Source organism: Gobio gobio (genome assembly GCF_949357685.1).
Source record: "Gobio gobio genome assembly, chromosome: 16".
In the NCBI taxonomy this organism is placed as follows: Eukaryota; Metazoa; Chordata; class Actinopteri; order Cypriniformes; family Gobionidae; genus Gobio; species Gobio gobio.
This window is the reverse complement of record NC_137109.1, coordinates 46,318,841-46,331,671: the sequence shown is the minus strand read 5'-3', so window position 1 is coordinate 46,331,671 and position 12,831 is coordinate 46,318,841. Positions and strand designations below refer to the sequence as shown.

At 38.9% G+C, this 12,831-nt stretch overlaps 1 protein-coding gene across 1 annotated transcript; it reads right to left on the bottom strand.

Annotated features, from left to right (window-relative positions):
• Positions 1–477: 477 nt before the first annotated feature.
• Positions 478–11,413, bottom strand: kcnk4a (potassium channel, subfamily K, member 4a; the record flags this gene model as incomplete). Its single annotated transcript, XM_079839278.1, has 6 exons — positions 478–1,272; positions 4,036–4,172; positions 5,985–6,171; positions 9,427–9,587; positions 9,662–9,776; positions 11,225–11,413. The coding sequence occupies 6 exons, from the start codon at positions 11,411–11,413 to the stop codon at positions 478–480; spliced, it is 1,584 nt and encodes a 527-aa protein (XP_079695404.1).
• Between the last annotated feature and the right edge of the window lie 1,418 nt (positions 11,414–12,831).

The following is a 12,831-nucleotide window of genomic DNA, read 5'->3' as shown; positions in this document are numbered from 1 at the left end:
GTCGGTAAGTTTTTTTTCCGAAATAAAGTATTTTATTCAGCAAGGACACATTAAATTGATAGTGACAGTAGACCATTACAATGTGTTACAAAGAAATTGTATGTCAAATAGATGCTGTTCTTTGAACTTTCAATCAAAGAATCCTTAAAAAAAAAAAATTAAGCGGCACAAGTTTACAACATTGATACAAAATGTTTCTTTGCATCACAAGAATATATTACAGTATAACAGTTATTTAAAATTGCAATAGTATTTCACAATATTACCGCTTTACTATTTTTTTCTTGTCCTTGGTGAGCATAAGCAACATCTTTCAAAAACATTACCGACCCCAAACTTTTTAACGGTAGTTTACATACCGCAGAAACAGTAGTACGCTATTATGAACACAACCTCGTATGTGTCGTAATGCGTATGTGTGACGGTCTGCAGCAGTTATCTTTGGTATCTTAAACTGTGACGTGTAAACCACATTTCTCAGGTTTGAGGTGGAGGGGTCGGAGGGTGTGATGGGGGTTGTAGTTCATTACTGATCTCCCTCTGTAGTCCAATAGGATGCGAGCGGGGAATCTGTTTCGTCATACTCCTCCTCTTGGGTTTGCGTTGACGGTTCTGTCGGGCTGGTTTGACACGATCGCTAAGAGTGTCTGAAGACTCGTCGATATATGCCAGGTTCTCTCCAAAGAAGTCCAGAAGGGAGGGATGGGGTGGACTGCAGTTGGCAACTACGATAACAGGAACATCTTTTCGACTTCCCAGAGACCCCTCGGCTCCAGATTCTAGGTCCTCTGAGTTGTGGGAACTGGACTCATATTCTGACCAGGATTCTGATGGTGTCTTGGACTCAGAGACTGATCCAGATTCTGAAGGGGAGCTGGATGGTGGTTTTAGCTCTAACCGCGATCTTGACGCATGTCCTACCGTCAGCCGCGATCCTGGTCTCAGCTCATACGCCCCATCTAACCTACACCCCGACCTGGATCGGGACAGCACTTCAGACCTATTATCAGACGCTGGGGTATACTTGCTCGAAGGCCAACCGAGGATCAGATGTCCATTCTCTCGGATAACATCCGCATCGAGGGAGATTCCATGAGCCAATCCCGCCACACTCCGTCTTCGGTGGCGATGATGGCGATGGCGCTTTCTTCTGCGTCGCCGTTGGAACTGAAAGGGGTCGTTGAGATCCAGTGGCACTGGGATACGGAAGTCCATGGACATGTTCTGGATGTTCTGAGTCCAGTCTGTGGCATGAGCTCTCAGCTCCTCCATCTAGAGGAGGAAAAAGTAATGTAAAGTGGAAAATAATCAAAGAAATTTGAAATAGAACAAAATTATCTGCTTTGCTGTAAGCAGCCATCATCGTGACCAAGATATTTGACTCAACCCCCTCCCCCTTAACGCCATCAGAGGGGCCAGTTGGAGTTAGAAGAACAAAAGAATGGCAAAAAGGTTTTTTACACCTTTGATTCAATGGGGGAAGTTGTGTCTGATTGGTTACTTTCAAACGTCTTACGGTTTGGTCTGATTGGTCAGTTTTAAAAGAGTCAGATTTGAAATTGGTGACATAAAAAAAAAACATTTTAGGGGTCCACAGAAGCACGTCCAACGCCGCCTGCAGGGCTGAATTAGGCCTGTACCCGCTGGACATTAAGATCCAGAAGAGACGTGTCCAGTTCTGGCATCACCTCCATCAGTCTGATCCAGAGTCAGTCCAATATAAAGCCCTCCTCGCCAATGAAACCTCAGCAGAGTCTCATCCTCTAAACACACTCGCTCTCCAACTAGTCCATCAAACTCAAGCCCCGATTGACCACAGCTACAACCCCAAAACCATTATTAAAGAAATTGACAAAAATCTAAAGGACACCCATGATAAATAACTAAAAACACATTTTGACCTCAAAAATAAACTCCAATGCTATTCAACCCTAAATAGAACCACTAAATTGGCCAATTATCTAGTAATTAAAGAATTTAAAGAAAGACAAATCCTCTCCAAATACAGATTGAGTGACCATGATCTAGAAATAGAGAGAGGAAGACACACATGGACAGAGAGAGAGCGGAGGATCTGTAGACACTGTGATCTACAGCAGATAGAGGACGAGAAACACTTTCTGCTAATCTGTCCTAAATATCATCATGTGAGAAACATTTCTGGCCAGATTTGAAACTGATTCCAGCATTCACTGAGTGATACTGAGAAAATGGCCTTCATGCTTGGAGAAGATGAGCAGAGCCGCACAATATGTGTTAGCCATTCATAACGATAGAGACCGCTAACTCTCTAGAGCTTCAGCTACTCACTTATTGAGATGAACTTGATTGATTTATGTACTATGTGACATGATCTGTACATATATTTGTATGTTTTTATTATCTATATATGTTAATGCTTTGGCAACATTGTGATACACAGTCATGCTAATAAAGCAAATTTGACATCAGGGAATACCTACCAACCAAACAACCACCACATTCTTCCAGACGCGTGCAGTCTTACAGTAACATTTAATGTTATTGACGGGGAGGAAAGTAACCCCTGCTTTTTGAAATACAAGTAGTAAGAAGGTGGGCAAGCCTGAAAACATGCACAAAAATGTTGCCATACTTTGTTTTTTGTTTTGTTTTTTAAATCAAACTATCATTTAGGACTAATCTCACACGCTATACACTACCAGTCAAAAATCTGGGATCCAAAGGTTTTTTTTCCCAATGCATTTCATGCTCATTTATTATATAAAAAATACAGTAGTATAATGACATACAAAACAATAGTAATACTATTTTAAATATAATTTATTCCTGTGATATAAAGCTGAATTTAGCATCATTCCTCTAGTCTTCAGTGTCACATGATCCTTTAGAAATCATTCTAATATGATTTGGTAATTTGAAAAGTTGTGCTGCTTAATATTATCTTGCCGAAACTATGATCATGAATAAAAGTTCAAATGAACAGCATTTATTTAAAACTGAAATTTTGTTAATGTCGTTGCTGTAATTTGATTCGTTTAATGCATCCTTGATGAAAAAAAACCCCATCAAAAATGTTTTTGACCTGTAGTGTTTATCTCACATATGATTGGCCTTAACGCTGCCTTTATCCAAACTTGCACAAAGTATACTTAACGTTTTATGCATACGCAAGGGTCAGTGTACAGTGCAAGCGGCATAAATTTGGTCATCAGAGTACGCATGTACTGAACGCCCACTGCAGGATTTTTGTACTTAGTATTTACATGTGTTGTAACTCATGGCGAGATATTGCTCAACTTTCGGCTTAACTTACTGTCAAATGTGGATTTTTTTTACCCAGTAGACAGGAAGAGACCTCCATATCAACATTTAAAATGACCAAAGTTCATTTGGTTTTGTAATATTTAGGAGTGGAATTATATTAAAGGAACATTCCACCGTTTTCAAATCCATTCAGCCGACCTCCGGGTCTGGCGGTAGCACTCTTAGCATAGATCATTGAATCTGATTAGACCGTTAGCATGGGTGCAGCGGCGCAATGATATTACGCACCGCGCCTGAAAATAGTCCCCAGCACGCTCTCTGTGCAAGCAGGTTGTCACGTTGGTTATGTTGACGGAAGTTAGCCTATTTTCAGGTGTTGTGTAATATCATTGCGCTGCTGCACTCATGGTACGGCACTAAGTGCCTTGATTATTACACTGGAATGAGAGTATAGTTCCTAGCCATATCGGTCTAGATAATGGCAACTTCTCATTTTCCATTAGTCTTAGTACATGATGTAACTACAGAAGAGTCAAGTTTTAAATAGGAAAAATATTTTTTTTTTTGGTTTTCTGATTTTCGGTCTAATCAGATTCAATGATCTATGCTAAGAGTGCTACTGCCAGATCCGGAGATCAGCTGAAGCAATTCGAAAATGGTAAAACTCAACGGTTTAACTCTAGGGGAGTTGGAAAATCAGCCTATTTAAAAAAAAAAAAAAAAAGTGGAGTGTTCCTACTATAATAGACCCGTGTGGAAAAAACTAAATGGACAAATCCTCTGTCTCACCTCTGCACGCGTCTTCTTTGACAGCACTCTCAGCCAGTTCCCAATCATAGTGAGGATGGATGCAAAATACGCCAGACCAAACACAATCCACAACCACACCAATGGCTTGTACAGGGGCGTTCCATCTCTTCTGTTCTCTGGAGGAGAAATATTGTTACACTTAAAAATATATTAACATAGAAAACAGCTATTTATTTCTGTGATGCAAAGCTGAATCATTGTAATATACCAATTTACTGTTCAAGAAACATTTAGTTATTATAAATGTAAAAAAAAAAAAAAATTTTGTGGATATCATAATTTTTAGGATACTTTGACAAACATAAGAATTTATTTTAAATCGAAATCGTTTGCAACATTATACATTTCTTTACGGTCACTTCTGACCAATTTAATGCAATAAAAGTATTAATTTCTTACACACACATACATATATATATATATATATATTAGGGGTGTAACGGTACACATATTCATATTGAAGGGCTTCAAAACCGAGGTACGTACCAAACCGTCAGTTTTGTGTACCGTTACACCCCTAATATATATATATATATATATATATATATATATATATATATATATATATATATATATATATATATATATATATATATATATATATATATATATATATATATATATATATATATATATATATATATATATATATATATATATATATAGATGCTGTAAAAAAATTCAGCTCTCCAATTGAACATTTTCTAGTGACCGATCTCATCAAAATTTTTCAGTTGGCCAAATTTAATTTCTGTGAATTGATGCAATTTAATTCACAGAAATTCAATTTGGCCAACTAAAAAATTTAGATGTGATCAATTGGAGACCTGATTTTTTTTTTACAGTGCAGGATGATCTCAATTACCGCACAAATGTAAAGAAATAAAATAAAAAGTGGTTAAGTTTGGTCTGTTACAGTTAATTTAGTCAATGAAACAGTACTTTAGAGACAGAGCGACACGCGTCATAATCTGAAGACCACGCCCACCAGGGGAAAAAACAATCGAACCGTCTCCATTGACTTTGTTTTGCGTGAAGTGTACAGCAAACAAGCTAAACAAAACCCAGAACGAAAAACCCAGAAGTTTTTATAAGCTGTTGACCCAAAAAAAACGAGCGTTTAAGGACACACTGAGAACTACAGCCCACTAGGTGGGACCTTATCAGCGACAGGAAATATAATGTATAAACCTGACATTTGGATATTTGACTTAACAGTGACAAAATGTTTACTGCACACATAGGCATACTGAGTGTCAGGATCCCAAAATGTACCCATTCTTCCTGCTGATGCTTGACGTCTTATTGCCTGTATCCACTTTTGTGTCCTTAAACACTCGTTTTTTTGGGGGCGACAGCTTATAAAAACTTCTGGGATTTTGGTTCTGGCTCTTGTTTAGCTTGTTTGCTGTACACTTAGTCACATATCCGCTTTTAGACATTGTTCTGTTTTTTGTTACAAGTCCGAAATGACAAGGAGGCAGCCTCACACAATGCAAAGTCAATGGAGAGCGTTGGATTGTTTTCCCCCCTGGTGTGGGCGTGGCCTAAATAAACTCTGTCTCTATACTAGGAACACTGAATTTAAATGGTGTGCATGTAACTATTCCTTTATAAACAGTAATGCAAGTCACTGTTAAATGACAAATGATTTACTAACATCTCAAACGATTCTCACAGATAAAAGATTAGTGCATACACTGGTGTAATATTACAGCTGTTACAATTAGTGTCTATGGCTGAAAATACATGATCTAAACGTCTGCAACTTCATTGCTGTCTGGATCCAGTGACCACTAAACATCCTGCAGTTCCAGGCGTAATACAATATTGAGTTCTTTAACAGAATTACCATCCGGTCACATGACATAGTAAACTAAACAATATATAATGATTATTGTATGTAGACATGATAATTATCTGTGCACCTGCCACATAGTCCCCAAAGCCCACCGTGGTAAGGGTGATCACGGCAAAGTACACCGCTTCCAACAAGCTCCAGCTCTCCACTTCCTGAAACACCATGGTCGGCACAGCGATGAAGACCAAGCAGCCAATCAGGATGGAGAAGACAGCGGAGATTACACGCACACTGGTGGGCTTCACACCCTTGCGCTGTTCAGCAGAAAACAATTACAAAATTATTAGAAGATGGCAACATCCTGTCAACTGTGGGATTACAAATGTAAGAATTTGCTGATACTAACCAAACATCACTTGGAAAAACTGAGGTCAACTACATTGTGTTTGGCATTCAGGAGGAATACGATGGCATTGGTTAGATCACTAATTAGATTTAATAGTTTTCAATGAGGAAAACTACTTATTAGTGTTGTAGTCGAGACCAGACCAGCACTTTAAATTCATCTAAAAGATCCATAGATGCAACTTCTGTGCCGTGAGTTTTATTGTTAGTGATTTGATTGGTAACAGCGTTATAGTGTTTTACTATTCTAATTGTATTTATTCATTAAATAGAAGTCATTTCTCATACGGTATAATTACACCTGCATAAATGATGTTCAGATTAATTTAACATTAAAACTTTATTTAACAGTCACGGAATCCTTTATTCAACCGATTTGTTTAAAGCTGTCGATTCATTTAATAACAAAACGTTGCCGAATTAGCAAAGACACAGTTTAAAATATAATTTAATATTAACTTCTTGTGAACATTTGTATAAGTCAATATCATTTGCAATCACGCTTATATTCATGAAAACAGCTCTCTTGCGATATTGCTTAGTTATATTCTATGTTATATATATTAAAAAAAATCTAAATCTCAGAATTTTGTGGGCATTTTTGAGACAGTAACAAAATAAATCACATTACAAAGAAGTTATTGATTGCATTTTAAGCAGTAAGTTTTACATCAAATCACATTAATGATGTTAAATCCGACAATGCACTGGCAATTTAGCGATATCCTTGCAGTTGTGGTGTTGAGATAAAATCCCGAGTTCTTTAAGTCCGAGATCAAGACAAGACCGAGGAGAAATGCAGTCGAGACCAAGACCTTCAAAAAATGGCCTTAAGACCGGTCTCGAGTTCTACAACACTACTACTAATGGAGGTCTAATTAAGATGAGTTTTGGTCGATCGGATCACAAGTGGACGGGCTCTACGCCCCATTTGAGCTTGTCCACTTCTGACCACTTCCAGAGATAGTCGAAAACGCATTCGACTGAATTGCTTTCGTAGTGTAGATGCTCATATGGTCGAATCATAGACTAAAAAAAGATGGACCACACACCTTCACTCTACCATTGAAGACTAGGTAATGTCCAAATATGGTGCTGACATCTTGGAGCCCGAGTGGAGCCATGGTATCAAGGCCCTGCCCATACTATCACAGAATCGATTAATACAGTGGCAGAACAACTCATGTCAGTGTGAAATAAACTGTTACTGAAATGAAGAAATTAAAGCTCCAATCTAGCTAGCCTGACGTCGTCATACTCAGATTGTAGTCAGAATATGAGTCTGGTTCTGCTCCATTGGGCTGTGATTATGGGGCGTGTTTCAACCGAACCAGGAAAGAAAATGCCTCTGCACTCAATTGGATAGACCTACAACCAATCAGAGCAACGCATAGTTATCAACAGAACTCAACTGCGCACACACTGGAAGAAGAAGATGAGTGTAAACGATCTTTGCCGGTGTTGTCAAAGAATTTAAGGATACACAGAGTATTTACCAACACGATCATCATTTTTGAGAGAAATAGTAAAGGTGAATCCATATACGAACAAGTTCTCCGTTTAGTAAACAAATTCAACCCAAGCGCTCTTTGGTGACGTAGATGATTACGTTACTGTTGATCATCTGTCCATCATCGTATAAAGCCCGCCCTGATAATTTGATTGGTCCGAACAGCTCCTGTTCAAGCATAGTTGCTCCACAATGGATCGAGTCCAGACCGAACTTCCTGACCTCAAATGTTGTGGGCGGGGCTAAATTCGGCTGGCATCAGGCTATGTTAGTGCCTCAGTGACAACTTCTCTCAGAGAAGCTGTAAATCTCAGCTGTCAATCATGACGTCACACCCGTTTTTATAGCATCAAATAACTAACTAAAACCAAACTTATTATAGGGGGAAAAAATAATAACAAACGCAAACTTACACCAGTGTGATACAAACTACCTAAAAGGACAGAAACCAGTTTTGTAAAAAAAAATTGTTTAAGTGCAATTTGATTTAGTCTCACGTCCCATTACATTACACAGAGAGGGCAGGGTTTATAACTTAAACTGCATCCAGCCACCTGGGGGCGATCAAAACGTTTTGGCTTCACTTTACAGGACTTGTGCGGCACACTTGGGTCGAATGCGTTCGAACCAAGCGGCAACCTCCCACAGTTTCTCTTGAAGCCAATACGGAAGTGACTTAAACTGCAATTCATCGACTGGCCACTAGAGACAGACTCCAGAAGGAGCAGAATCTCATTGAGCCACATGTTAAAATGTCCAACTTTACAGCAGATAAAAACATGTTTACAGTCTGGTACACATTGTGGTTTTGGTCTATACGGCTAATTTTGCCCTTCATGACAACTGTGAGGGGGTGAATTTTTTTATAACTCATTCGTGTACATTATATAAACCCTTAAAGTTCTGCATAATTAAGGCGTGGCCACTGAGTGACAGGTGGATAGCCGTTTGTCTGGTGGGCGGAAGTCAATGAAGTCGCGTCGTCTATATTTTTTTACGGTCTATGGTCCCTACTTTACGCTTCAGGGTGACTTCACTTTTTTTACAGTATGGTTCGAACAGCCACACAGACCTAATGCGTAGTTTATGGGAAGTGCGCTAGTCAAACGGGATTTAAACTTTGTCGGCTGAAGACCTAAGTTTGGTTTGAAGATGATCCTTATTTCTATCACACGGTATTGGTCTTGCAGCCTCCAGAGCAGAAACGAAAGCTGCTGCTCCGTATGTTTTTCTGCTGTGTCCGGGCAGCTTCATATGTACATTTACCAAGCTTATTTTGTCCATTAGAGCTAAAAAATATGAAAAGCCCATACATAGACCCTCCCCTCAAAGAAATCAGGACAGAAGTGGTCAAAAGAGACGGATTAAAACACATTGATACAATATGCTATCACTTAGTTTTTCCTCTTCATGCACATTATTAAAAATCATCCATAATTAGAACTTGTTTCATAATTGATGAACTGAGCTAAATATTGAGCTTTTCAGATCTGCTTTACAGAATAATTTGTCTCATATTTGATTAGGTTTGCATTATTGATTCTGTTATTTTCCTGTTTATCAAAGACGCTTTGAAACGATCTGTATTGTATGAAGCATTATATAATTAAAGGTGACTTGACTTGATCTGAATTTGTAATGAGAAGCCACTTACCAAAAACAAAGTCTCAATCTTTGCCACCGCTCTCCTCATCAGGGTGCCCAGGTGGTCTCCGACCCCTGCCAACAGTATCCCAAACATGGGGATCCCCACCAGAGCATAGAATATACAGAACAGCTGACCACCTTTTGTCTTGGGCGAGATGTTTCCAAAGCCTGGAGAAGAGGACAACGTGTGGAATCAACCTTAAGACAATGATGGTCTAAAGTGAAAAATGTGTTTCTCTCACCAATGGTGGTGATGATGGTACCACAGAAGAAGAAAGCATTGGATGGATCCCATCTGCTGGTATAATTTGTTGTGCTTCTGGCGTCCACACCTGCCTCAATGGCATCAACCACTTTCTAAAGAGACACGCTTATATATTTAAACTTGAAACACAAACTTATTTTCAACATTTCTAATTTTCATTAACTTTTTTTTTTTTTGGAAATAAAAATAAAGACAATCACATCCTAAAATGTAAATTAATATTAAAATAAAACTGAATAAATATATAACAAAGCTGTTCAGTAACACTTTACGATAAGGTTTCAATTGTTAACATGAAATAAGAATTAACAATAGTTCTACAGCTTTTATTAATCCAAGTTCATGTTAATGTCAACGTTTACTAACTGTTAATAAACTAAAATTTGCATTTGTTACTGTGAACTAACATGAGCAAACAATGAAAAACTATTTTTAATAACTAACAGAGTAATGCTGTAAAAATATATTTTGCACTGTTAACATTAGTTAATCCATTAACTAATGTTAACATTGATAATTAATTTTTACAGCATTTATTAAATGATGAGACCTTAAAGGGGCACTTCAGCGCTGGGAAGATGAATGTGTATTTAAACTGGGTCATTTGTGTAGTAGAAATGTGCAATTATTTTTGAATTTGGTGCCTTCTAGACTGAGAAAAGACAGAAAATGTATTTTTGTCTCATGTTGATGAAAGACAACAACTCCCAGAATGCACTTGCTTCCCTGCCCTACGAGGCCACTCCCAAAGCCACGGCTACTGGTTATCACTTGCTCACCATGACACCGCCCCCATCGTCGTTTTGATATTCATAGTAATAAAATAATTTTGTTCAGTTAGAGAATAAACACTACAATTAAAAACTGAACGTGTCTTTTCAATAAAGTGTGAGTGAGCCGAACGAAAGTGTCACAGACGCAGCTGGAGTCAGATTTCATTCATCACGAGAGTGAAGAGCTGAGCAGAGCTGAGGTAAGCGCGGCTGTCATTCTCAGCGCGTGTCCAGTCTGACGTGTTTTCAGATCATGGCTATGGAAGCTTAACTTTGATAGGAATTCATTGAAAAGTTGAAACACTCACTTTGCTCTGCGCCGCTCAGTTATTAATGCCCGATCCGAGCAGCCGTGCACATTTACATTCTGTGTGTGAGATCCCTCCCCTGTGGGCGGGTTGATAACATGCAGAACAGCTCCAGTAGTCTATAGCCTCTGGACAAAAAATCCTCAGATGACGCAAATATTGCGATATTTGCGTCATCGGAGGATTTTTTACAGAAATAAAATGAATTCTCTCGTCTCAGGGGGATATGAGGGGGAAAGTACCATAATTTGAATATACTACCGGGTTTCTACTGATGTGTTACCAGCTATTCAAAATATTAATAAATACTATAATAGGTAATTAATACTTAAATAACACTATGGACCGCTAGTTGCTTTTTTCTAATTTAACAAAAACATTTAATAACAAATTCTATTATCAGGGTGAACTATGCCTTTGAAAGAACAGGTGATTGATTTTCTCTGCATTGATAATGACCTCCATGAACTCTCTCAGACTGTAAGGCGTGACACAGCTGTGGTTCTGTAGGAAAGCCATTCGAGACGTCAGCAGCTCACGGTGAGCCCATTCCTCCCTGGAGGACTCCAGCCAGCCGAACACCAGAGCCCCCAACACCAAATACAGCAGCACGGCTGCCAGGATGGTCAACAGTGTTGAGTACCGCATGGCTGCGAGGAGCTGGGTGACGTCAAACTAGAGGCCGCATGCTGTGGATGAATGTGGTGGAAACACCGTCAGGTTAGGTGGAGCGAAGAGAAGAACGTCAAGGGAAAATGATCTCTGGTTATCATGACAAAAAGAATTTGGGGTCACTCAAAAAAGTAATTCACAATTTAAATATCTGAATGTCATTGCACTAGATACAGAAATATTAAAAAACAAGTGACGTCACATTTAATTACTTCTTTTATGGGAAATGTCCAGCTTGAAAAGTGTTAAATACACTCAGCGGCCTTAAAGGGTTAGTTCACCCAAAAATGAAAATTCTGTCATTAATTACTTACCCTCATGTCGTTCGACACCCGTCAGACCTCCGTTCATCTTCGGAACACAAATGAAGACATTTAAGTTGAAATCTGATGGCTCTAAAAGGCCTCCATTGGCACAATGCACGGTTCACTCTCAAGACCCTTAAAAGGCACTAAAGACGTCGTTACAAAGTCCATCTCACTACAGTGGTTCTACAATAACTTTATGGAGTGACGAGAATAGTTTTTGTGCGCAAAAAAACCCTAAATAACGACTTATATAGTGATGACGATTTCAAAACACGGCATCATGAAGCTTCGAAGCGTTATGAATCAGTGAGTCGAATCATGATTCGGATCGCGTGTCAAACCGCCAAACTGCTGAAATTTGGCGATCCAAACTGCTGAATCGACTCACTGATTCATAACGCTTCGAAGCTTCATGATGCTTTGTTTTGAAATCGTCATCACTATGTAAGTTGTTATTTAGGATTTTTTTGCGCACAAAAACTATTCTCGTCGCTTCATAAAGTTATTGTAGAACCACTGTAGTGAGATGGACTTTGTAACGACGTCTTTAGTACCTTTTATGGGTCTTGAGAGTGAACCGTGCATTGTGCCAATGGAGGCCTTTCTCAGCCATCAGATTTCAACTAAAATATCTTCATTTGTGTTCCGAAGATGAACGGAGGTCTGACGGGTGTCGAACGACATGAGGGTAAGTAATTAATGACAGAATTTTCATTTTTGGGTGAACTAACCCTTTAAGTAACGTTATCTCTAAAGTCACAGTATATGTAATAGAAGAGAGAGATTAACGAGTTACCTTATGAACCAAGGTTTTCCAAATCCACCGTTTTCTCCTTCTCCATATCAGATGATCACTGCAGTGCTTTATACACTCTTTTCTCCATGCAGCCTCTTTCACTGGCCCCAACTAAAACCTGTGAGAAATAATGGTCAATAATGTTCTAGACAACCTGAAACTGACTCCAGATCAGCTTTGAGCTTTAGGAGGCTTGACCCAGTCCAGACACATAACAGGAGAGCGGTGAAGGCACAGAGGTACTGAGAAGACAACACATGACGCCATTGAAACAGAACTTCTGGCAAAGG